Genomic DNA, 25,106 nt, shown 5'->3' with positions numbered 1-25,106 from the left:
AAGCCCAACAAATCACAAGCATAGGAAATAGAAAGAAAACCACCCTAAATGTTGTTGTGAAACTGGAAAACACCAAAGGCAAAGAAAATATTTTAGGAGCCACAGGACAGAAAAGACAGATACCTGATAAACAGACTGACAACTGATTTCTCAATAGCAGCAATAAAACTCAGAAGACAAAGGAATAATAATTGAAAAAAAAGCTAAAAGAAAATAACAATCAACCTGGAGTTGAAATATATAGGAGCCTGGCCGGCATGGCTCAGCAGTTGAACATCGACCTATGATCCGGGAGATCGAGGTTCGATTTCCAGTCAAGGCACATGCCCCGATTGCGGTACGAGAGATAGCCAATCAATGACTGTCTCTCACTGATCTTTCTTTCTTCTTTCTTTTCTTTTCTTTTCTTTCTTTCTTTCTTTCTTTCTTTCTTTCTTTCTTTCTTTCTTTCTTTCTTTCTTTCTTTCTTTCTTTCTTTCTTTCTTTCTCTTTCTTTCTTCTCTCTCTCTCTCTCTCTCTTTTTCTCTCTATCTCTATCTCTATCTCCTCTCTCTCCCCCTCCCTCCCTCCCTCCCTCTCTCTCCCTCTCCCTCACTTTGAAATCAATAAAGACATACTTTAAAAAAATGATCTTTAAAGTGTGGAAGCAAATAATGACGTGTTCAAACAAACAAAAACTGTTAATATTCATGACTAAGAGGCTGTCTTTAAATGAACTCCTAAAGTATGTACTTTAGGAAGAAGGAAATCTCAAAAAATTAAGAATAGAACTCCCATATGATCCCAGCAATTTGACTTCTGGGCATTTATCTGAATGAAATTAAAACACTACTCAAAAAAGTTATGCATCCCCATGTTCACTGCAACAGGATTTAGAATAGCCAAGACATGGTAGTAACTTGTGTCCATTGATGGGTCAATTAGTGAAGAAAATGTGGTATATGTACAATGGAATATTATTCAGTCACCAAAAAAGGAAGGAGATCTTGCCATTTGGGACAACATGGATGGATCTAGAAGGCATTGTGCTAAGTGAAATAAGTCAGACAGATACCATATCATCTCACTTATATGTGGAATCTAAAAACAAAAAATCAAACTTATGGTTGCCAGAGGCATGGGGTGGGGGTGGGGGCAAAATGGGAAAAGAGGGTCAAAAGGTACAAATTTCCAGTTATAAAATAAGTCATGGGGATGTAATGTACAACATGGTGACTATGGTTACTAATACTGTATTGTACATTTTAAAGTGGTTAAAAAAATAGATCTAAAGAGTTCTCATCACAAGAAAAAAATTTTAACTGTGTGTGCTGATGGATGTTAACCAGACTTATTGTGCTGATCATTTTGTGATATATATATACAAATATCTACTAATTATGTTATACATATGTTATATGTCAATTATATCTCAATTTAAAAAAACAACACCTGGCTACTTCAAAACAGTGTGATACATGCTGTATAGAACACCCATAATCTTGGGTAGCAGAAGTGGAGGTTTGGGGTGACAGTAGTGAGGGAAGATACCTAACTAAAGTCTGAGAACTAGGTTACTTGACAAATTTAGAATATGAGATTTCAATGAGCTATACTACTTATTGAATATCTGAAATAGGCATCAGGGTTCTTGTCGGTCACATCAGGAGAAGGCAATAGGTTAGGACCACAAGTACTATGCAAAAGGTCACATCTGTAAGTCATCTAAGTAGAAGGAATAAGGATAAGATGCCTTTTGTTCAGACGGCAGGTAGATGTCAAGTTAGCAAGAAAAGCACCACAGGGTGAGCTGATTCTTCTGATACAACATCTTACTTTGAGACAGAAAGGACAGCTATTGACTTTCGCAGTTTTGGGGTTAGCTCAGAGACACATATCATGAAAGCAGTGTAAACTTAACCTTCTAGAGAGAAGAATGTAAGCAGGAAAGCAACTAGAAGGCAGAGGAATGAAGACTGGAACTGAGGTGGCTGCAATAAGAATGCAGAGAGAATCTGAGACACATTTCAAAAAGTGACAATGAAATTGGGGAATAACTAAATAGAGGTGGGGACGGGAAAGCATGAGATGACTCTGAATCTTTAGAAATTCTAGAGGTGCTATTTGATGAAAAAAGAGGCAGAATCTTGATTTGAGTGTAATGAAATGAAAAGTGACCATGCTTCCTATGTTCTCTTGGAAATACGGGCTTGAGCTCCAGTAAGAGTATGAGACTGGAGCTGTATGTTTATCACCGTAAGAAACAGAAAAGTTCAGTTGCTTTTACTAGGTTGTCTTTCAGTCCAAAACAGATGTACATTGTATGTTAGGTTTAATAGTCCATTCATGTGGTCTGTCATTATGAAAATTTTCAATTTTGAGAATATGAAGGCAACATAGATGAAGTATCTTTTAGGATTAATTCAGCTGATCTGGCTGTTTAGGTGAATTGGCCGAAAGTAAGTTCATCAAATATCATTTTATCTAAAGGCCAATTCACTGAATTCACCTAAACTTTTTAGTTGATAGGATTTGCCTTTCATAATAGTATTTAAAAAGAATGTTCACCCTAGTAGGTTTGGCTCAGTGGTTAGAGTGTCGGACCGCAACCGAAGGATGCCGGGTTTGATTACCGGTCAAGGGAACGTATCTCAGTTGCAGGCTCAATCCCTGACCTGGTTCGGGAGGTCAGGGCAACTGCAGGAGGCAACCAATCAATGTGTCTCTCTCACATCAGTGTTTCTCTCTTTCCCTCCCTTCCTCCCTCCCATCTACTCTCTCTAAAAAAAAAAAATCAATGGAAAAAATATCCTCCGGTGAGGGGGATAAAAAGAATGTTCAGTTTGTTTGCCTTAACTCCCTGCTACTGTTGCCAGAGACTGAGGCAAAGAAAGGACGAGGTCCAGGCCTAAAGCCTCTGAGCAAGAACACTGATCAGCTACCTCTGAAAAGAAACACGCTGAGGGAATTGCCATTTGGTGGAATGGACTGCTGCTGCTTCTTCCCTCACAATTCCATGTGAATCCTTCTTGAAGCTACATCTTCATGAAAGAGAACTATTCTACCCGGCTGAAGACGCTCATTCTTCTGTCTAGGGCATACAAATAGCTCCAGTTGCCTTGTTAATCTTGAGGAAATAGTCTCTTTGGATGAAAATCAAGGAAAGAAAGACTTTATGCAGTTTGATGTGCTGAAAGACTGCAAAAATAGAACCCTGGAACAAGAGTTTGTATAAAGAACTGGCATTTCCATGCTTGAAAGAAAACTGTTGTCTCCGAACATGACAGAAGCCATTTTTTTCTCAGACTACTGGCACTTCAAAATTAGTTTCTTTTTAACCATCATTTTATTCTTCTAATTGTGACTTTCCTCTTCATACTTCAGACTACAGCAGTGATTATGATTTGAAGATAACTTTTTCAAATAATAAACACATTTAATAATTCTACAATTGAAATAGCTACTAACAGCTGAATATCAATTAAATATACATTATATAGGACTTAGATGTCTTGAACAGAAATGCTATTGTGTTTATTCTCCCCCAAATACTAAAATTTACATCTTTAAGATCTCAGGAAATTTTCATTTATATTTGAGTATTAAAGATTTTTAATTCATTTTCCATTTTCATTTTTATTGCAGCATTTATTCATTGAGTGAAACAATTTCTGTAGTGGTTAGGTATGCTCCCTAAATAAATCCTTTGGAATGGCAAACACTGTATACAATTGGGAATAATATAAAATGAGTAGTTCATGGGCCCCAAGAATAATGAATTATTAAATATACAGAGAAAAGTCAGTTTTTAGATTCCCGTTTTTAAAAAACAAATTTTGGGCCAGTAATGCATTAGTACTTAACAAGTCATGTGTATTCCAAGAACTTCTCCACAAAATAGCTAACCTAATAGAGTCTACTACTATAGAAATCTTGCCATCTTAACTGTTAATATTTTATCTGGGAGCCAGTGGAGTTTTGGAGTCACACAGTTCTGTATACCATTTTAGCTATTTATTAGTTGTACAACTTTGGGCAAGATGTCAAAATTTTCTGATCCTTGAATCCCTTATCTAATACAATTTGTGAGAAAATTAAATACAACTACACACACAAAGTATTTGGCACTTTGCCTGACTCAGTCAGAAGTATCAGATGCTATTGTTATATTAAATGAGCCAACCACCACCACAACACACACACTCCAGAATTCCCCAAATCAAAATGATATAACTAGTCTCTAGTTGGTTTTAAATATATGTTTGGAAAAAATACTTCCAGAAATTTATCTAAGGAAATTATTCAACAGAAGACGAATAGCTTAGGCACAAAGATTACACTATGTATAGCCTGTAAATGGAACCTTAGGCAACAAAAAAAATAATTTGGAAATCTATATAGTGATATGGAAAGTGTGTATCATATATTCATATATTAAGTGAAAAGATGAAACATATAATTACTGTATTATGACTGCAACTCTATAAAATTTATGTGTTTGTGGAAGGGGGACTAGAAGGGAATACACAAAATAGTGAAGTTGTTTAAGAGTGGTAGAATTGCCCGGCTAGGCGTAGCTCAGTGGTTGAGCATCGACCTATGATCCAGAAATCGCCCTTCAATTTCCGTTGAGGGCACATGCCCAGGCTGAGGGCTCAATCCCCAGTAGGGAGCGTGCAGGAGCCAGCCAATCAATGATGAATCTCTAATCATTGATGTTTCTATCTCTCCATCTCCCTCTCCCTCTCTCTTCCTCTCTCTGAAATCAATAAAGATATATTTTTTAAAAATAGTATCTATCTCATAGAATTGTTTTCAAGATTAAACATATGTTTTGCTCATCAGATTAGCAAAAATCGAGGTTGGAAATACCTAGTGTTAACACAATGGGGAAATCTTTTCTCTCATAAACTGCTGGAAGTAGTACAAACTGCTATACACTTTCTGAAAAGTCTTTTTAAAAAATATATATATTGATTTCAGAGAGAGGAAAGGAGAGGGAGAGAGAGAGAGAGATAGAAAAATCAATGATGAGAAAGTCATTGATTGTCTGCCTCCTGCATGGCCCCCACTGGGGATCGAGCCAGCAACCCAGGCATATGCCCAGACTAGGAATTGAACCGTGATCTCCTGGATCATAGGTCGATGCTCAACCGCTGACCCATGCCGGCTGGGTGAAAAATAATTTAGTAAAAATAATACAAAATAATATTGCTCTGGATCTATTTCTAGGCAATGAGGAAGAACTGCTTGCTGGGTAGAAATGAAAGAACCTTTGGAGACAAAGTGACCTTATTATAGAGTTTGTTATTGCTGGGGTGGAGATTTCTAGAAGTAGCCACGTACTAGATTGTAGGAAGAAAAAATTTTAAGTGAACCAAAAAAATATAGTGATGGCATTTTGACCTGAGGCTAGGAAAGTTGGGAAGCACTCAAAAATAGTTGTAAAATTATACAATTATATAGATTGTAGCAGTGCGCTTTTTAAAAGGCAAAAATAACTAAGAGGACTTTGACTCCACTTGGAGCAATCCTAGCTCAGGTTTTCAAAGGATATTTATAGAAGATGAGTATAGAAAAGTGACACAAACATTTAAGTGTGTCAGAAAAGCTAAAACCCAGAATTTACAGATGTGGGGAATATGCTAAAGATAATTTTAAAATTTTACAATTATATTCAGAAATAAGAATAAGGAGGGTATATGCCTACTTACTATTAACAGCTCCTATTAATTGCTATGTATTTATTACCATAAATATGCATAAGCATATATTCATTTATTCATCAAGTACTTACTGAAAACCTACTATGTACTAAACATTCAGTATTTTAGGTATTGAGGATAGGATGGTGAGCAAAACAGTTCCTGCCGTCATGGAGCTTATATTCTAGTAGGAAACTCTATAGAGAATATCTGATTATAGAATAATTTCCTTGTATAGTAAATTAAAATTCTATTTATTTGAGAAATAGGACATTATTTCGGCAGTTATTCAATGCCTATGTACTCTTCTAAAGGTACTTGCTAGGCACCCCTCTTGACTATGCTTGACTCCTCCTAGCCATCAAGTAAAATGGTACTATAGTAGCACAATCAAATCCTCAGTTTATATTTTTTTAAAATTAAATATTTAGAATAAGTATGATACTGATATAAAATTTAGAAAATACAAAAATTTTGTTCATAAAAAACGATGTTCATTCTTTTTCCACTATTAACAAAATATAGCTCAAAAGACAGTAGTTCAAGAAATCTTTTCCCATATAAAATTACAGTGATCCTTTCTTTAAGAGTTCCACAGATAATTCAATGTTCATGCTATTTTTCAATTTACTAGATTATAAATTTGCATTAAAAATAAACATATCTTAATGATGCTATTAAGAGCCACATAATTGGGCATTCTCATAATCTTATTCAAGATTCCTATAGCCCACCTCCACTTTTTGGAACCCTTTCTTCTAAGCGTAAAAATTTCTCCTTTATTTTCCCTTTTGAGTTTCTAATTTAGGTTTCCTCCTCTTCTGAGTTGTCCTAATTATAACAGAGACTGGTAGAATTCAATTAAACCTTTTAAACAAGTTAGTGTTTTGAAGAGATAGATTTTTAAATAAAACGAACATATTAAAACATAGCCTAAGGTAGTTAAATCTTCTTCAGGAATTATTTACTGAAACAAAGCAACTAATGATACCTAAAATAACCAATTTGTAGAATTAAAAGTGAGGAAATGACACACATCAAGAACAAATATTTTATTCAAGTGTGCCACAGAAATATCAATAAAAAATGTACTCTTTTTTGTAGAGAAAAACTTTAGGAACCTTTATCAGAAAGAATATATATTACTAAACATCTTTCATACATAATTTTTAAATCATTAGTATGAAAATTTATCTAGCTTTTTTACTGCATAAAAACCTGTTGTGTGCCCAGCCAGGCGTGGCTCAGCGGTTGAGCATCGACCTAGGATCCAGAAGATCGAGGTTCAATTCCCGGTCAGGGCACATGCCCAGGTTGCAGGCTCGATCCCCAGCAGGGGGCGTGCAGGAGGCAGCCAATCAATAACTCTCTCTCATCATTGATGTTTCAACTCTCTTTCTCCCCCTCTCCCTTCCTCTTTGAAATCAATAAAGATATATTTTAAAAAAACAAAAACAAACCAATTGTTACAATAACTTCAGAAATTAAAATTACTGAACTTTCACGTGAGTCAATCAGTGCTGAAGATGTGAATATTTGCCTAAATACACTTTTCTATTTTTACCACAAACGATCATCTGCTGCAATCACAAATACCAAAAATGGCATGCAAAAACAACCTTTTGACATCCAAGTAATTTTAATTAAAGAAACATGTATATTACTATATATAATCCTTGAAAGAATGTTTTGGTACTTTTACTACCTTTATCCTCTGAAAGATAAGGTCACACAGTGGATACTGATAAAGGAGAAACATACTTATCCTTTCACAAATCTTCAGGAAGTAAGTAGGATTTAAGCACAGTTGAAATGAGAGCACTTTAAGCAGTCTAAAATCTCCACACAGATTGGCATCAGGTAGCATTGATGAGAGAAATGATCAGAAAAAGAGAGAAAGTTTTAACAATTTAGAAGCCATTGTTCTAAAAGCCAAATAAGACAAATTAGAGGGCAGAGGAAAAAGCATAAGGTTCTTCTGTTTCCTGATTATGTTCCTGATTATGTGGAATTTTGTGTAACATTAGAGACATTTCTATGACTCATAACTTTAAAAATTCCGGTATCTTTCCAGTGATGCAGTGAATACAAAGTCTACAGTGCCCGATACTGAATGACTGACTGACTGGCCTTTGGGGTTATTTTTCTGGTCTTTCTCACGGGTTTACCCTCCTTTATTCAGAGAAATAAGTGAGTCAGACAAGTCCCAAGTGGTCTGTGTCCTCTCATTTCCATGACTTTGCACATGGTAGTTTCTCTGTTAGAATGATTTTCAACTTCCTCCTCTTAGCTAATTCCTATTTAGTCCTCTAAACTCCATTTAAGTATCACCTTCCAGAATCTAACAGCCTACATTGGCACACCCGCCTCAGTGTCCCCATAAAATCCTCCGCTTCACTGTGTACTCTTATCAGTATGTATAGAGAGGCAGCAAGACAACAAGCTTCCGAGTCAGACACACCTGCGTTCAAATAATCCTAATACTTACTGTGTGACCTTGGATGAGTCACCTAATGTTGCTAAACATTAAGTTGATTTTAAAGCAGAAAATAACAGCATGTAATTTGCTTAGTATATCACCTCATACATAGCAGATTTAATAATAACTTTTACTGTACTCACATTGTACTGTACTTGCAGGTTAACTTCTCTGATTTTCCTTCTAAACCATACACTTCTTAAGGAAAGGAACATGTATTTTATTTCTGTGTAAGTGGCATTTATGATAGGCACTTAATAATTTTTTGATAACTAAATACATATTACTCCCATAACAGTAAAATTAACTTGCCACTTGAAATACTTTCTGTAATGAGGTGGAAAACAAGTGAATAGGTAAAGAAAATAAACTCCATTAATGTCAGTTTCAAAAAAGGATACTGTCTTTATTCATATTGGTTTGAGAATTTACTGTTAATTATGCATGTTATGAAATACCAAATGATTTAATATCTTGCTTGAACATAACTGATCACATATGCCTCAGGAACTGAATACCTATAATTTTTTCATGTTATTAACCACAAAATTATCAAGTCATACACAAGGCTATCTTTATTTAGACAACCACTTAGAAAGGTTATAGTAAAATAAACAGCTTTTTAAAACTGAGGAAATTCTTAACATAGCAAAACTTAATTAAAATATTTTATACTCCTTGGGGAAGGGAGAAGAAATTGTTTCATGGTTTGGTAATTTTGACTTATGTAAGAATATAAAAATATACTAATTACTTAATGTAATATTTAATGGACCTTTTCATTGTAATGTTTAGTTGTTTTGAGTAAGAGTGTGTATAAGGCTTCTTTCTGAGAGAATGCTTTCATTTTATATTTGACCTTCAATATATTTTAATCTTCAAAGTATTTGTACAGATCTGCACTGGAAGCTGATATAACATTTGTCCTATTTCCTCCTCCTTTCCTTGATAGTCAAGGATAGTTTTACTTTACTATTACATGTTGAACATAAACTGGATATTTTAACCTATAAAATGGAATTCTGACTCTGAAGTACAACCTTTACTTGGAGGCATTTTTAAATGCATTATTCAAAGGAATAAGGATTTTACAATGATAATGATTCCAAACTATGTTACAGCATATGAACCAATGGTGGGAACTGTAATCCATGACATTTCTAGAATACAAGTAGTCATTACTTTATGTTAATTTATATAATACACTGCTTATTAATAACCAGTATGTAGTTTACTGGCTTCTAAAAAATTGCATAGTGAATTCATGACATTAATACAGACTGCAAACTAATTAAGCAAAAATATTTTTCTTCTCTTTTTAATTTTTAAAAATTAAAAAGAATTTCTTTCCAAAAGAGATACTATGTTGAGTAGATGGCTACTGCACTAGGCATTAAAACTGTATGGAAAACAGATGCCTTTGGCTACTTCAATAATTAAAACTGAAATTGAAAAATCAAAATCTATTGCAGGATTAGTAAAGTATAAAATGGAAAAAATTATCTCAGGCACTTTAGTGAGTAAATAGTGATATATTTGTTTGCCATTGTTATAAACTATACAATAAGTTGTGAACTATTTTTTTAGTCTATTGTTTAAAGAATTCCTAGATATCAAATTGTGTTTTTAATAAGCAGCACTAATTGCTGACCTTTTCTTTCATTAGATTCAGAAAAAAAAATGGTGCAAAAACCTTAAACTGCTCTTTATTTATGGGTAATATGTGAGCAAGATGGACTTTTTAGGTGAAAGATAAAATAAAAATCCAACCATCCTCTCTCCTTCAAAAGGGAGGTTACAGTTATCCAAGAAAGTGGATATTCCATGGAGAAGAAACAGCATCTACAAAGGCAGAGAGACAAGAAATAACATGATATCTTTAGAAAACTATAGTCAATTCAATCAGAAAATCCCGTGAGGCTAGATTAGAGAGAAAGGAGACTGACGGCAGGCAAATTTGTTGTGAGAGTACTAAAGTAATCAAAGCAAGCGGTGATAAGAGCCACAACTAAGTAACAGCAGTGGTCAAAATTCAAACAACTGAATTGTATATTCACCAAAATTTTTCCCTATAGAAATATGTTTGTAATGTAGCACAAAAATCATAAAACAAATTTCATAGCTATAAACTCTCAAGTGAAACTGCCTGGGTTCACATCCTAGTGACACCACTGGTGGTGGAAACTTAAGAAAGTCCTTTAAACTTTCTGTGCCCTGGCGTTTGTATATGCAAAATGAGCTAATAATATTAACTACTGTCAAATATTTTTTGAACAAGCTCTCAATAAATGTAATAGCAACAGTAGAAACAGGAGCAGCTTACTACTACTACTAGTTCTACAAATATTACTTCAGGTGCAGACAGTGCTGACACTCTCTGCAGATTCACATTGTTAACTCTTTTAAAAATAGATTTATATTTACCAACCCAAGATTAGAGAATATCCTAGCAAAGGGCATTTAAATTCAAGTTTGTATTTATTTTTAAAAGACTCAAAATTATTTCTAGATACACAGGTTTAGTTCCATATAACCTTGAAAAGTTGAAAATATTTTCTTCCTCTGTGCATAGATTATGAATAATAAGACAAGTCTCTTTCAAGTAATAGATGAGACTGCACTTATAGGCTACCTTAAACCAAGACTATATGAACTAATAAATATTCAGGGTTTCCAGAAATCAAATCCTAAAACTTAAGAGGTCATTCCTATTGCAAAATCAGTAATAGCCTGGTTTAATGACTGTCACCTCTCATATTTATGTAATAACTTGTTAGGTTCAATAAAAAATATGTTCACAACACAATTCTTGCCCTCTAGAGTTTTAACCTAAGAAAGAATTTTTTATATCATATACCTCAAATACAATTTTATAAATACTATATATCACCTTAACAGCATTACATTTTATTTTTGTTGGTTGTTTTTTCAATGCAAAGATGAGTGTTAGCTATAGCACAATATACTTTTCAAAAAACAGACTTATTAAAAACCAATTTTAGTTTTAGTTTTTGTATTTAGATTCACAAAGTACAGAAATGTAAGAAATTACTATAAAGGATAGAAGATCAGAAGTTGTGCCTCATAATAGAAGTAGGTCAAATACTTCAAATCCATAAAAGACAAGAACTATAATGTTTCTGTAGGAATCTTATAAATCATTACAGAATCATATCACCAGGAAAAAATTATCTTTGATATTACTAACCAGCAGATTCATCTTTTGGTTCTTTTCCTTTGATGACTTAAACCAAGATAGGAAGTAATGGACTGGTCTTCCTCAGAGCTATACACAAGGAAATAGAGTCATAAGTGAAAATACACGCAAGGAATTAAGAATATTTCAACCTCTTAACTAGCTCATTACTCTCTATACAATATGATTATTCTTCAAACTTGTCACTGTTCACAATATTCTCAAAGAATTTACATGAGAATACTCTTAAGTCCATGAAAATGTTCATTTACAAAGTTGTGGAGTATTAATCAGTAATGAGAACTGCAAACATATTTCTGCAGCTACGCAGTTGAAAATGTTAATAAACACAGCAACAATAACATAAAATAGGAAGCCAAGCTCCTCTACAATTCAGAGGAGAAGAGAGAAAGAAAATAACAAGAATGAAGGGAATGAAAATAGGCCTACAAAAATCTGAAAAGGAAACAATCTGGTAGACTGGGCAGAGAAGAAACTGAAGAGTCATTCATTTACTCAACAAATAGTTAATGAATGCCCACTATGTGCCAGGACCTGTACTAGGTGCTGAGTATACAAGGGTGAAAAAAAATTTCTTATCTGTTTTCCTGAGTCTAAGGAAGACACATTAAAAAACTAACATGAATATATATATGGGTATAAATTATGATAAGTGGATATAAAAAAAAGTAAAGGATGCTATGAAAACGAAAAAGCAAGACTTAATTTAGACCATAGGTAAGGAAACATCTCTATGAGAGAGATTTAATGGTTGCGCTGAACAGCTGGAGAGAAGGGGAAAGGTTGCTTGGGCAAAAAAAACATAAGTACAGAGACCCTGAGGCAGGACAGAGCATGCCAGGTTCTAGGAACTAAATCTAGACCACTGTGAATAAAGCACAGTAACTGAGTAAGAGCAGAGTCTGATCAAGGTGAGACCAAATGACTGCCATATGAAAACCTGATTGAAGGGAGGGAAATGTAGAACCAGAAATAGCAGTTAAGAGTATTGCTACAGACAGTGAAGAGCTGATGGGAGCTTGGATCAGGTTGGCAGAAGTGGAAACAAAAAGAAATGGGAGAGTATTTTTCTTTCATATAGAACTAAAATTAAAAGACCTCTAAACAAAATAATTAAAATGTTCTTCCATCTTGCTTCTCTACTGTGATATGAAGAATTGCTAAAATGGTCCCCCAAAGATGCCACACTCTAATCACCAAAATCTGTAAATACTAATCAGATATCCCTCCTGTGTTATGTTACATGGCAAGTTGATCTTAAGAGAGGGAGATTATCTTGGTGACCTGATCTAAACACATGAACCCCTAAAAGCAGAGAGCTTTCTCTGGTTAGCAGTAAGAGAAGCCAGACAGATTTGAAGCATAAGAAAGAATTGACGTGCCATTGTTGGTTTCAAGATGGAGAGAACCATGTGAGAAGGAATGTGGGTTGCTTCTAGGAGTGAAAATCAGCCTCTGCCTGACAGCCAGCAAGGAAATGAGGACCACAAATCTACAAGGATCTAGATGGAGTCTTCTTCTGAGCCTGGTGTGTGTGTGTGTGTGTGTATATATATATATACACCTTGCATTTGGCGTTGACTTGAGACATTAAGCAGAAAACCTAGCTGAACATTCCTAGACTTCTGGCCTATAGAACTGTAAAATAATAAATGATTGTTGTTATAAGCCACTAAGTTTATAGTAATATGTTACACAGCAATAGAAAACTACCACCCCATAAACAATGTGAGGAGAAATTAACATTCAATAATCTAAATCTAAATCAGATTATTCTCTAGTCACAGAAAGAAATCTGAGGGAAATAAATTCAGCTTGCTATTCCTCCAAAGGCTAAATAAAGATGTATTTGGTGATTGGAGTGAGAACCCATTTAAATAATACTTTGAAATTAAATGTCAGATATGTGTTAAAGAGTTGAAGTTTTTATTAAATCTAAACCTGTGCCATTCAATATGGCAGCCACTAGCCCCATGTGGCTACTAAATATATGAAATGTAACATTCCAAATTGATATGTGCTATAAGTATAAAATATACACAGGATTTTGAAAACTTGGTATAAAAAGTATAAAATATCTCAATAATATTTTAACATTGATTATATGCTTAAATGGTAACATATTTGGCTATAAAATATTTGGATACATTAGGTGAAAGAATATAAATTACTAAAACTAAATTCACTTGTCTCTTCAATTTTTAAAATTTGGCTAATAGAAAATTTTAAATTATATATGTGACTCAATTATATTCCTATTGGACAGCACTGGTCTAGACTTTAAGACAAGCATCCTTTTCCAAAATACCCTAAGTCAAGTTCACAATCAGCTATAAGTATTATCTTTCCAACATAGTTCAGTGACATTAAAGGCACACAGCTGTATAAAAATACAAGATGAGTGGTATGGCAGTTCTAAGATTAGTGAGGACATGGAGAGACCAGATCTCTCATACAGTGCTTTGGACAAAGTAATTAGGCAATATCTAATAAATTGTAAAAGTACACATAACTTCCATCGGACAATTCCACTTCCAGGTATATACCCAAGAAATCTATAAATATATACACAAAGGAAACATATCCAAACTATACATTATTTGTATGACAGAGGCTGCCAGCTATCAACAAAAGTTTGATGTTCTATTTTTCATAATGTAGAGTAAATGCCCAGACAGCAACTACATTTCCCAGTCCTGTTTGCTAGGAAATGTGGACCCTAATCAATGGAAAAGGAACAGAATTACATATGCCACTTCAGAGGAAAGCCCCTAAAAACCTCCAACATCGACATCATCCTCCATTCTTCTTATGTTTGCTGGCTGGATATTGATGCCTAGAGCAACCTTGGAAACCATAGGCTGAACATAACCGGCCCTCAATTAGCCTGGGTTCCTTAATCACTCTATAAAAACAGTGCCTTCTTCTCCACTGAAGGTACTCTGTGAGCCAGAAATAAACTAACATTATGTTAAACTTCTGAGATTTCAGGATTTACCTATTAGAGCAGTTACTAATATAGTGTATAATATGTGGAAATTAGAAACAACCCAAAATATCAATCAAAAGATCAGATAAATAAATCATAGTACAATCATACAATGAAATGTTAGGTAGTAGCTAAAATGAAAAAAAAAAAAAAAAAAAAAAGCACACACACACACATATATATATAAATCTTTTTTTTTTTTTAAGTTTGTCTCAAGATAGCTAGTTATGGTGGGAAAAAAAGCTCACCATATATTTGACCATACAAATTCATGTGTAGTAAAAATACAAAAATATAGACCAGAAGGGTAATCTTAGAATTTCCAGAATACCTCTGGGAAGAAAGAAAAGGGAATAAGTTCAGAGAGGAGAGTGACAATAAAGTCTCCAATTCCATATGAAATTTTTACTTCCTTAAAATAATCTTAAATGATTATGTTAATTTGTTAAAACTGCATGATGGGTATATGGATTTTTGCTTTATTGTTTTCCATTATTTTCTAAATGTTTAAATTATTTCATAATACCAATAATCTTTTTACTTATTTTAAAAATTTTATTTAGTGATTTTAGAGAGCGAGAGTGGGAGAGAGAGAGAGAGAGACATTGATTTGTTGATCCACTTATTTATGCATTCATTGGTTGATTCTTGTATGTGCCCTGACTGGGGATCGAACTCGAAACCTCGGTCTATTGGGACATTTTTTCTTATATGTATTTGCTTAGAGGGTAAACTAGCAAAACCTTATTAGAGGACATTTTAAAACTATATATCAAAAGTCTCAGAGCTACCGTGTCCAGGTGGCTCTGCTGGTTGGAGTGTTGTCCAGTATACCAAAAGGCTGGTTTGTAGGTTCAATCCCTGGTCAGGACTTGTAAGGGAGGCAACTGATGGATGTTTCTTTCTCACATCAATGTTTCTCTCTCTCTCTGTCTCTCTCACCACCCTCTTTAGAATCTTTTTTATTTTTAAACATAAATCTCAGAGTTGAACCTGATCTCTCTCTCCTCCTGCAAAGCCCCCAATGCAGAAGTCCTCCTTGAATAAAGTCTTTCTTAACATCTTTAAAAGATATGTCAGTATCTTTTAACATAGTCCAATACTAGAAACATACTCTAAGAAAAATCAGTCCTGGCAGGTGTGGCTCAGTTTGTTGAAGTGTCATCCCATCCACCAAAATGTGGCGGGTTTGATTCCCAGTCAGGGCACATAGCCAGGTTGTGGTTGGAGGAATGAACTCAATTTTGGACAGTTTAATTTGAGAAGCATTTTAGACATCTAGGTAGACTGTTCCATTATCTGTCAAAGCAGGGATGAAGATAGAATCAGGGACCATTAGCATAACTACAATTACCAAAGTCAAGGGAGACAAGTCAGCCAGACTTGAAAGGCCAAGGATCAAACACCAATAATAAAGAAAAAGACAGTGTATTCAAAACTCAGAGAGACCAACAGGCATGGCTCAGCAATTGAGCATCGACCTATGATCTAGGAGATTGCTGTTTGATTCCCGGTCAGGGCATATGCCCAGGTTTCGGACTCGATCCCCTGGGGGGGGGCAGAAGGCACCGATCAATGACTCTCTCTCATCATCGATGTTTCTATTTCTCTCTCCCTTCTCCCTTCCTCTCTCTGAAATCAATAAAAAATGTATTAAAAAACAAACCAAAAAAACACCTCAGAGAATAAGTGGCGGCCTGAGACGTAGGTGAAAAACCTGAAAAGTACAGTTGACACTGAATGGTTGGTATTTTCTTCTTTTTGCTAATGTCATTTTCCCCACTTCTTATAATGAACAATACTTTATAATAAGAAAAAAAGATGTATATTTTAAAAATTTATCTTTATTGTTGAAAGTATTACAGATGTCTCCCCTTCCCCCCCTTTTTCTCCCTCTGATCCCCTCCACTCGGCATCCGCCCCCACCCCACCTAGGCCTAAGATTGTTATAACTTGCATCTATGTATTTTTCAATTTATATATATATGAGTGAGACAAAGTTGAATGGTTTTCTGACCTATCTCAAAGTCATTATGATTCACATAATTCAATATAACTGAATTATTAGTATCTCTAATCAATGATTTTCTCTTCCAAGCCATTTTTAAAGTGCCCACCCTCATTACTACTGTAAACCATCTGGAACTACTTAACTTTGCCAGGTAGCTAGGATATCTGTCTCCCCTTCTTGAGAAATCCACCCGGACAAATGCATGACTGAGGAAACACTGCTCTAAAAATGTAGTGACATGTAGCTCTAGTAACAATTTGGGAGTGTTTCTTAGGGATTAAAACAAATAGATTTATCCTCAGTATAGTACAAAGAAATAAAATACGCAGTATTGAACCATGTAACCTATACAAGTAGCCTCACATTCACATCTACTATAAGACCAGTTATAAATTTTTTATTTGCAAATTATTTCAAAGCTATAAAATATCTCACCAGCTCCTTTTAAAAGAGAGTCTCTCACCTTAGAAATACTAATATTACGTAATTAGAATATATTTCATTATTTTTCTTTCATAATGTTACATGTTGTTATCTAGTAAAGGAATATATAAGTACATATTTCCCATTTTGAAGACTAAAGGCAAAAACTTAATAAATACTGCTCTGAAAAACACTTTATGTTGCTAATTATAATTATATTTTGTCCATTGAAACCTTGATCCTTTACTTATCTAAGTAACTGCTTATCTCAAGCTAGTCCTGAGCTTTGAGTTTACCAAAATGAGTAATGATAAATATATCTGCTGTTCTTATTCTATAACTCTTTTGAGAAGCAAAATGTTGGGAAAAAATTTACTGTTTTTAAAAGTAAATTTTCAACAGTGTATACAAAACAGTATTGAAAAGATAAACACCTTTATTTTTTCTTCAGAGAACCTCAGTGTATTTAGCAACTACATATTATATATTTCTAAACTATGGACAAAAAAAACACACTAGAGATTTATGAAACTGGCATTAAACACAGTGTTAATTTCTTCTTACACTAATCCCAACTATCAAATTGGTGAATATATAATTCAGATAACTTCACTTAAGAACTTTAGCCCATTTGAAAGTATGACAATTTTTAAAGACTATTAAGAATTCCCACCACGCCCGTGTGGCTCGGGTTGAGCGTTGACCTATGAACCTGGAGGTCACGGCTGGATTCCGGGTCAGGGCACAAGCCCAGGTTCCAGGCTCCATCCCCAGTAGGGGGTGTGCAGGAGGCAGGTGATCAATGACTCTCTCTCATCATTGATGTTTCTATATCTCTTTCCCTTTCTCTCTCTGAAATCAATAAAAACATATTTTAAAAAAATAATATTAAAAATTTCCAAAATAAACAGAGTAAGTGAATATTTGAGGAAATATTTTGAAAAACAATCTTTACTTTCCCCAAATAAGCAATTCCAACATATTCCTAATCAGAGAATGTCTTCCAGTATTGATTCTTGTAACTAAGTGATATGATTTCCTTTTATAAATAAAATAAAAACTAAAAGTGTTAAAAGTATAGATTTCTAAACTCTGAGGGTGTGGGGGTTTTTTTAGTTCTTGGTTTATCTGTTAAGAATCTTAAAGTTCATTTACATAAAAAAACAGCCATTTTATATATGAATAAAAATAGGTTAATAGCTTCTGCACAAAATACAGTATAAATGATTAAATCTCAGATTTAAAGCAAAATAATATCTTCCAACTTTAATTTTGCTAGTTTTACTTCACATCCAAACTTTATTCTCAATTACATAGCCATTTTATCACTTGAATACTTTTTCTAGTTTATACATTTATCAAAATTAATCTTGCTGCTCCTCGATATGGAAAAACACACATCTACTTGTCATCAGCTTTATATAGATTTCATTCTTTTAAAAACCTTGGATGACAAATGTTTATGGTTGTTCTGAACTAATGACTCTTTTTAATGGAACTTCTTTAATGTTTAAGTCTTTTAATTTTGCTACAGCATCTATAAAAGTAAGAACTGTCAAAATAGAATTAGTCTGATGCTGAGGTAAATTCTTCCACTTCGGTGAACATTTTCATTTTGCTTTTAAAAGGAAGTTTTAAGTGTCTCTATATAGTGTTTAAAAATGACATTCTGGAAGCCATTCTCAACAACAGTTTATAAACACTAGGAAGACGCTAAAATGTTAATGCTATTTGTCTGGGGGGGGAGGGGGTATTACATGCCATTTTTTTTTTGCTCACCAAAAAGCATTATTACTTTGGTAATCGGAGAGTATTTTGAAATTAAATTTTAAATAGCTTATAAAGTCTGGAACATTAACACAGTCCACTACTACAGCAGATGCATTAAATGCTCTTTCCCTAACAATAATCTTGTTTTAACAAGAAAATTATTTGATCAGGTGTCTGTTAGGCTGAATGAAGACAAAACATTTCCTTTCCAGCTCCTTCTCTTGATTTAGTCTTTTGAGAAAATCCAAGAAGTCAGTTTGAATTTAATTGCAGTGAATCTTGCAGGAAACTTTGGGGGTTGGGGGGCAGAGCAACGCCTCTCATTTCAACTATCAGCAGAATGGCAAAAGATTCCCAGGTTTACCAATGTTTCCAGAAACTCGCTTGTAGTCTTCTCCTGACATTATTTCAGAACAATTCCATTTAGAAAGAGACGCAATTGTAAACCGTTTCTATTTCAAGCCCATAAAAACCGTAACTGGGATGAAAGACAAAGCTCTGACCTTTCTATTTTCGACTTCATCTGGGTAGCTAAGCCATCTGCTTTCTCTCCCCTACCCCATCTACTTAATGGACTGAAAATACTGCACCTAATTGTAATTTTATCAAGCCAGCCTGACTTTTCCACGTTAGGGCTTTTTCGGGCGTCTTTCACCTGAAGGCTCGCTTGTAAAATTTTGCTTACCCTTACCTTCCAGTTCCTTCCCACCTCCCTCAATTATGAGTTACCAAATATCTTTAAAGTAGGATACTGGGCTCCGGTGTATTAAGCCATCTAAAGAGCTCTTCACATTCAACACTGAGCGCCTGGCGGAGAAACCTACTCCAGTCCCCTGTGGCTATGGGGCCGGTACGATCACTGTCGTCGCGGCTACGCAGGAGGCGCCTCTCAGCTCAGCCTGGAGCCTAGTCGCGCGCCTCCACCGCCGAACAAGGCGCCCAGATCGGAAAAGAGACAGACCGGGACGGGAGAAAAGCTCCAGGAGGAAGGGAGCTGGGAAGAAGAGGGAGCTCTCGGCACTGGAAGGAAGGACCTTCCGAGGCACGAAGGGAAAAAGGTTCGGGAAGAGGGGCAAGAAGTGGACGGCCGGCCGAGGTGAGCCGCGAAGAAGCGGCCGGGGGCCGGCGGGAGGGCGCGGGGTCCCGGGGAGCGGCTCACGGGCCGGGCAGGAGGCGCGGGGGCCGAGGCGGGCGTGGGCAGCTCGCAGCCGACCGCCCGAGTCAGAGCGGCGGGGGCGCTTTCAGCCGCGCCAGGCGCGGGGGCGGGGGGCGAAGAGCGGAAAAGAGAGCAGTTTGAAGGGCCGACGCGGCAGGGACGGCGGGCCCACCACCAGCCCAGCCCCGCTACTTAACTATTTGTAGAGCTGCTGCAGGCACAGGTCCAGGCTCTCGCCCTCCACCTCCTCCCGGGTGATGCGCTCCGACAGCGGCCGCGGGAGCGGGGGCAGCGGCGGCAGCTGGGGCTGCGGCGGCGGCGGCGGCGGCACGGCCGACTGCCCCGGGGCTCCCGCCGCCGCCTCCTCCTCCTCGCACTCTGCCGCCGCCGCCGCCGCCTCCTCCACAACCTCCTCCTCAGGCTCGGGGTCTTGCTCCTGCTCCTGCTCCTGCTCCCCCTCCTCCGTCACGGCTACTGTGGCCACCTCCTCCCCAGGCTCTTCGACCGAAGCCTCGGCCGCCTCAGCCGCTACCAGTTCGGACTCGGGCTCGGGCTCAGGCTCCGACTCGGGTTCGGGTTCCGGCTCCGGCTCGCCGCCGCCGCAGGGTCCGCGAAACTCGCCCAGGAATAGCTCCAGGAAGCGCCGGTAAGTTTTCTCCTCAGGGCTGCAACCGGCCATCGCTGCTCAAGCCCCGGGGCCGACCGGGAAGTGGGTAAGGGGAAGCCTAGGAAGGGGAGGGGGCCACTCTCGAGCCTCGGGCTCCTGCAAGGGCGGCTAACGGCCGCACCGGCTCGAGCGATCAGCACTAGGTTGCCTGGAGAGGGCTCCCGCAGGCGTGCGCGCCGCCGAGTGAGGACGTGCGCGGCCCAGGGGCGGGGGTGGAGCGCGCCGCCCCTCGGATCTGGAGGGAAAGTTGGTGGCGGGCGCGCGCTCAGGGTCCAGCGGAGGCCCACCCTCTAGCCCCACAGAGAGCTCAGCCCACGCTGCCTGGAGACTGTTGCCATGGCAACCGGCTCTAATTAAGAATTTCAGGGTCCCTCCCGTCGAGTCCTCGAAGTCGAAAGGACACTTGACTCGCCCTCGCTCCAACTCTGAATGTCTTTATTGTATGGATACCCTAGCCTCGATTGGGTAAAGCGAACTAGGACATTTCCAAGTCTAGCTGTTGGTTCCCACTTTGACTGGATTTACCTCAAGTTTTCCTTGTCTATCCCTGCCTTGCCCCAGCATCTGTATCTGTTGAAAGACGCTACAGTGTGAACACCTTTGTTGTTGATGACATTCCTTTAGTAAGTAGTTTGGGGCAGTGGAGGGCACCAAACACATCCCAGGGGTAGGTTCCTTTGCCTACGTCCTCATCTGATTCTGTGAAGAAAGTAATGCTGTCCGGATTAAGTACTTTATTCGCTTGGAGGTGTCAAAGCTACTAGCCATGACATTGGAATAAGAATCCAGGTTATCAGACTCCAAAGCCTGCTAGACATCTTTTTTCTCTTTTCTCAGTTTCTGAAGATTCAACAGTGCAATATGTCTGTAAAGCCTCATTTTTATGGGGCTTTATAGTTTACAGATTTTCATCCCTTTAATCCTTTCAATAGTGCCTCAAGGTAGAAGACACTACCATTATGATTCCATTTTATAGATGAGGAAACTGAGCCTTAAAGTCGTTGTGACTTTGGCTCAAGGTCACATGCCGTGATGCAACAAGGAGTAAATCCAGATCTTTTCACTGCAGAGACACTAGTTTTCAGCACACCCCTCTTTAGTCTTTGCATAATACATACTATAGTGTATTGTATAATATGTATTTTTTTCTACCTTTTTTTGCTCTTCTTCCTCATCTCCCCAGTCTCTTTTCTTTTAGATTGAAACTGTAACTTTGAATGACTCTAATTTTCTTACCAAATCACACACAGACCTATTATTTTCAAGCCTTACTGAGAGAAGGCTTGGGAGAGGGAGAAGCTGTGTTGTTATACAGCTTTATAGATGATAGCATCCTTTCTGCATACTGCTATGTCCATGTAACATATAATTCAGCAAAAATATAGTGATTCTTTTTGTACTTTGAAAAACATGTTCACCTCCAAATCGAAAAATATATATATTCATAAATTATCCACCCATTCTCTCCATTGTTTCTGGGTTTCATCTGGATTTAAGGTCTGAAATACCATTTATAGTCAGTTAAATGGCAGGAGTATCCCTGCCAACTGTTTTCATATAATACTGTATTCTAAATCCTTGACCTGATACTGTTATTTTAAGATTAAGTGGGTTGAGCTCACTAATGTACATTAGGGCATCATGTAAAATACACGTCCATTCTCTCTCCCAGCTTGAGATTAAATAATACATGGTAGAAAGTATATAGTGAGTAACGCACATGAATCCTCTATAACTATTTTTGTCTCAAAGGTAAATAGAAAGACCTAATAAATAAGTCTGTTTCCAGACAAGTTAAATATATTTATATATTTTGTTTAAAATATCACCAGTGTAGAGCAACTTCTCTGAGATGCCAAGAGAGTCTTTAAACTCCTCATTTGTCTTTATTTTCAATCTACCTGTTCATTGCCATTTCAGGATGTCTAGAAAAGACTGACAAAACTTTCAAGACTGCAAACTTAAATGTCCACAATTTTACGTTCCAACAATTATTTAATATCTCAGAATTTGACACAATGACATTGAGTTCAAGAGTACATGGCATTCAACTATAACAATTCACATCAAGCTACACCTCCCTACTTTGTAATGTGGTTGCCTTTGTCATCTAAGTGACATTTATTTGTGACATTAATTTATGACTCAACCCACATATCAAAGGAAAGTGTTATATGTTGGAGAAACATTACTACTAAGAATAAAAGAAAAAGCCCACGCCTCTATATTACAATAAATGGGAGGTGTGTTTGCTTATATTAATAAAGATATTACTTCACAAAAGATCAATCCTAGTGCATCCATTTGACAGAGTAGCTTTGCCAGAAGGTTGCTGACAGCAGTGCTGGGATCTCAGAGCAGCTGTGTAGGATGATTTTGCCATTGTCAAGAAGTCTTTTTAGTCATTATTTTGCATTGCTTTACTTTCTTTTCCAGTTCCTCACCTCTTACACTTCCCTCATCCCCTTTCTTACTATCTATGAAAACATATTGAGCTATGAAAAGCATGTTATCAAAGGTATTTAAATTTTTTGAGATTTTTTTTCTCATAAGAATTGTTGCCTCTTTAACCCTTAGCTCTTTGGAGAAAATGTTTCATGGATATTTATGGTAATGATGACATTTATAAGTTTAAAAAGAATTGTGTTTGACAGTTTCTTATCATATGACCCAGCAATTCCTCTCCCAGATATTTACCCACAAGAAGTGAAAACATGTCCACCAAACATACACACCACAAAAACACTTGTTTGTAATGTTCACGATAGTTTTGTTCATAATAGCTCAAACTTGAAAATAATCAAGATGTCCGCCCGGCCGGGCGTGGCTCAGTGGTTGAGCATCGACCGAGGATCTAGGCGATCGGGGTTCGATTCCCGGTCAGGGCACATGCCCGGGTTGCGGGCTGCAGCCAATCAATGACTCTCATCATTGATGTTTCTATATCTCTCTCTCCATCTCCTTTCCTCTCACTGAAATCAATAAAGATGTATTAAAAAAAAAAAAAAAGATGTCCATCAATAGGTTAATGGATAAACTGATTGTGGTGTATTCATACAATGGAATACTACCTAGCAATTAAAAAATGAACTACTGCCCTGGCCGATGTGGCTCAGTGGATAGAGCATCAGCCTGTGCACCAAAGGATCACGGGTTCAATTCCCAGTCAAGGACACTTACCTGAGTTGCAGGATTGATTCCCGGCCCCAGTCAGGATGCGTGGGGGAGGCAACCAATTGATGTGTCTCTCACATCCATGTTTCTCTTTCCCCCTCCCTCGCTCCCTCCCTTCTACTCTCTCTAAATATCAATGGAAAAATATCCTTGAGTGAGGATTAACAAAAAATAAAAATAAAAGATGAACTACAGATAAACACAACAACATAGATGAATCTCAAAAACATGCTGAGTAAAAAAAAATTTTTTTTAATACAGGCACAAAAGAGTGGAATCATACTCTATGATTCCTCTTATATGAAATTCTAGTACAGCAAAAACTATAGTGAAACAAAGCAGATTAGCGGTTACCTGGGAATGAGCTAGGGTAGAGGATTCATGGCAAAAAAGTAAGAGGGAACTTTGTGGGATGATTATATTTTATATTTTGACTAGGTGGTTATATAGGTATATTCATTTGTCAAAAATTGTCATAGTGGCCCGGCCAGCATGGCTCAGCCATTGAGCATCAACCTGCAATCTAGGAGATCAAGTTTGATTCCCAGTCAGGGCACATGCCCGGGCTGCAGGATCCAGCCCCAGTACGGGGTGTGCAGGAGGCACCCGATTGTTGTTTCTCTCTCTATCCCTTTCCCTTCCTCTCGCTCTAAAATAAATAAAAACATATTTTAAAAAAATAGTTTAAGTTTTTTTAACTTAATAAAATATTCGATATATGGTAAACGTGCTTATAACTTAGAAAAATGAATTAACTTCTCAGTTTATCTCGTTAATATTTTCTTGGTTATGCAAGTCTAAAATATTCTGTCTATTCTAAAGTATACCTGTTTTATCTCTTTATAGGCAAAAAATAGAAAACCATTTCCCCCAAAAAAGCCTCAATTTTGCTGATTGTAAAAAAATTGATTTGAAGCTGATATTGTATCTCAAATGATAAAACATTTTATTTACATAAAATATTGGCAGTTTCTTATCGATGTTTCTCTCTTCCTCTCCCTTCTCTCTCTCTAAAATCAATAAAAAACATATGTATTTTTAATTGGCATTTTATATATATTTTTTAAAATGTTTTTATTGATTTCAGAGAGAAGAAGGGAGAGGGAGAGAGAGAGAAACATCAATGATGACAGAGAATCATTGATCCGCCGCCTCTTGCATGCCCCCTACTGGGGGTCGAGCCCAAAATCCAGGCATGTGCCCCCACCAGGAATCCAACCAGGACCTACAAGTTCATGGGTTGATTCTCAACCATTAAGCCATTCCGACTGGCAGCATTTTATATTTTTGAGTAAGTGTAATAACAATAAAGTATGTATATATATCAGATCTTAGTGCCTATGCAAATGCTTAAGGCTAGGCCTAATGATGAATGTTGTTGCAAATATAAAAATGTGTAATTTTTTACTCATATTTTTAAAATTACATGGAAAGAAAATGAATTAATATGTAAATACTTCTTAAAAGATATTAATTCCATAGTGTTGTCAAACTTACTAGTAAGGAGCAACAGAATACCTGACAACTGAAAAAATT

The 25,106-nt window shown here is 36.8% G+C and overlaps 2 protein-coding genes across 2 annotated transcripts in view; one reads left to right on the top strand and one right to left on the bottom strand.

Moving 5' to 3' along the window:
* The window catches only part of PPM1E (protein phosphatase, Mg2+/Mn2+ dependent 1E), an 84,898-nt gene extending 64,490 nt beyond the window's left edge, over positions 1-20,408 (bottom strand). Inside the window, exon 1 of the mRNA XM_087826235.1 lies at positions 19,927-20,408. Within this exon, the coding sequence (XP_087682361.1) occupies positions 19,927-20,408 (482 nt within the window). The remainder of the gene's footprint in view (positions 1-19,926) is intronic.
* TRIM37 (tripartite motif containing 37) overlaps positions 1-25,106 on the top strand; it is a 161,286-nt gene that overhangs the window by 126,295 nt on the left and 9,885 nt on the right. The window lies entirely within an intron of this gene.

This window comes from Miniopterus natalensis, chromosome 17, assembly GCF_054644295.1.
Source record: "Miniopterus natalensis isolate mMinNat1 chromosome 17, mMinNat1.hap1, whole genome shotgun sequence".
Lineage (NCBI taxonomy): Eukaryota > Metazoa > Chordata > Mammalia > Chiroptera > Miniopteridae > Miniopterus > Miniopterus natalensis.
Note: the sequence above shows the minus strand (reverse complement) of the source record. Positions and strands in the feature narration are given on the sequence as shown.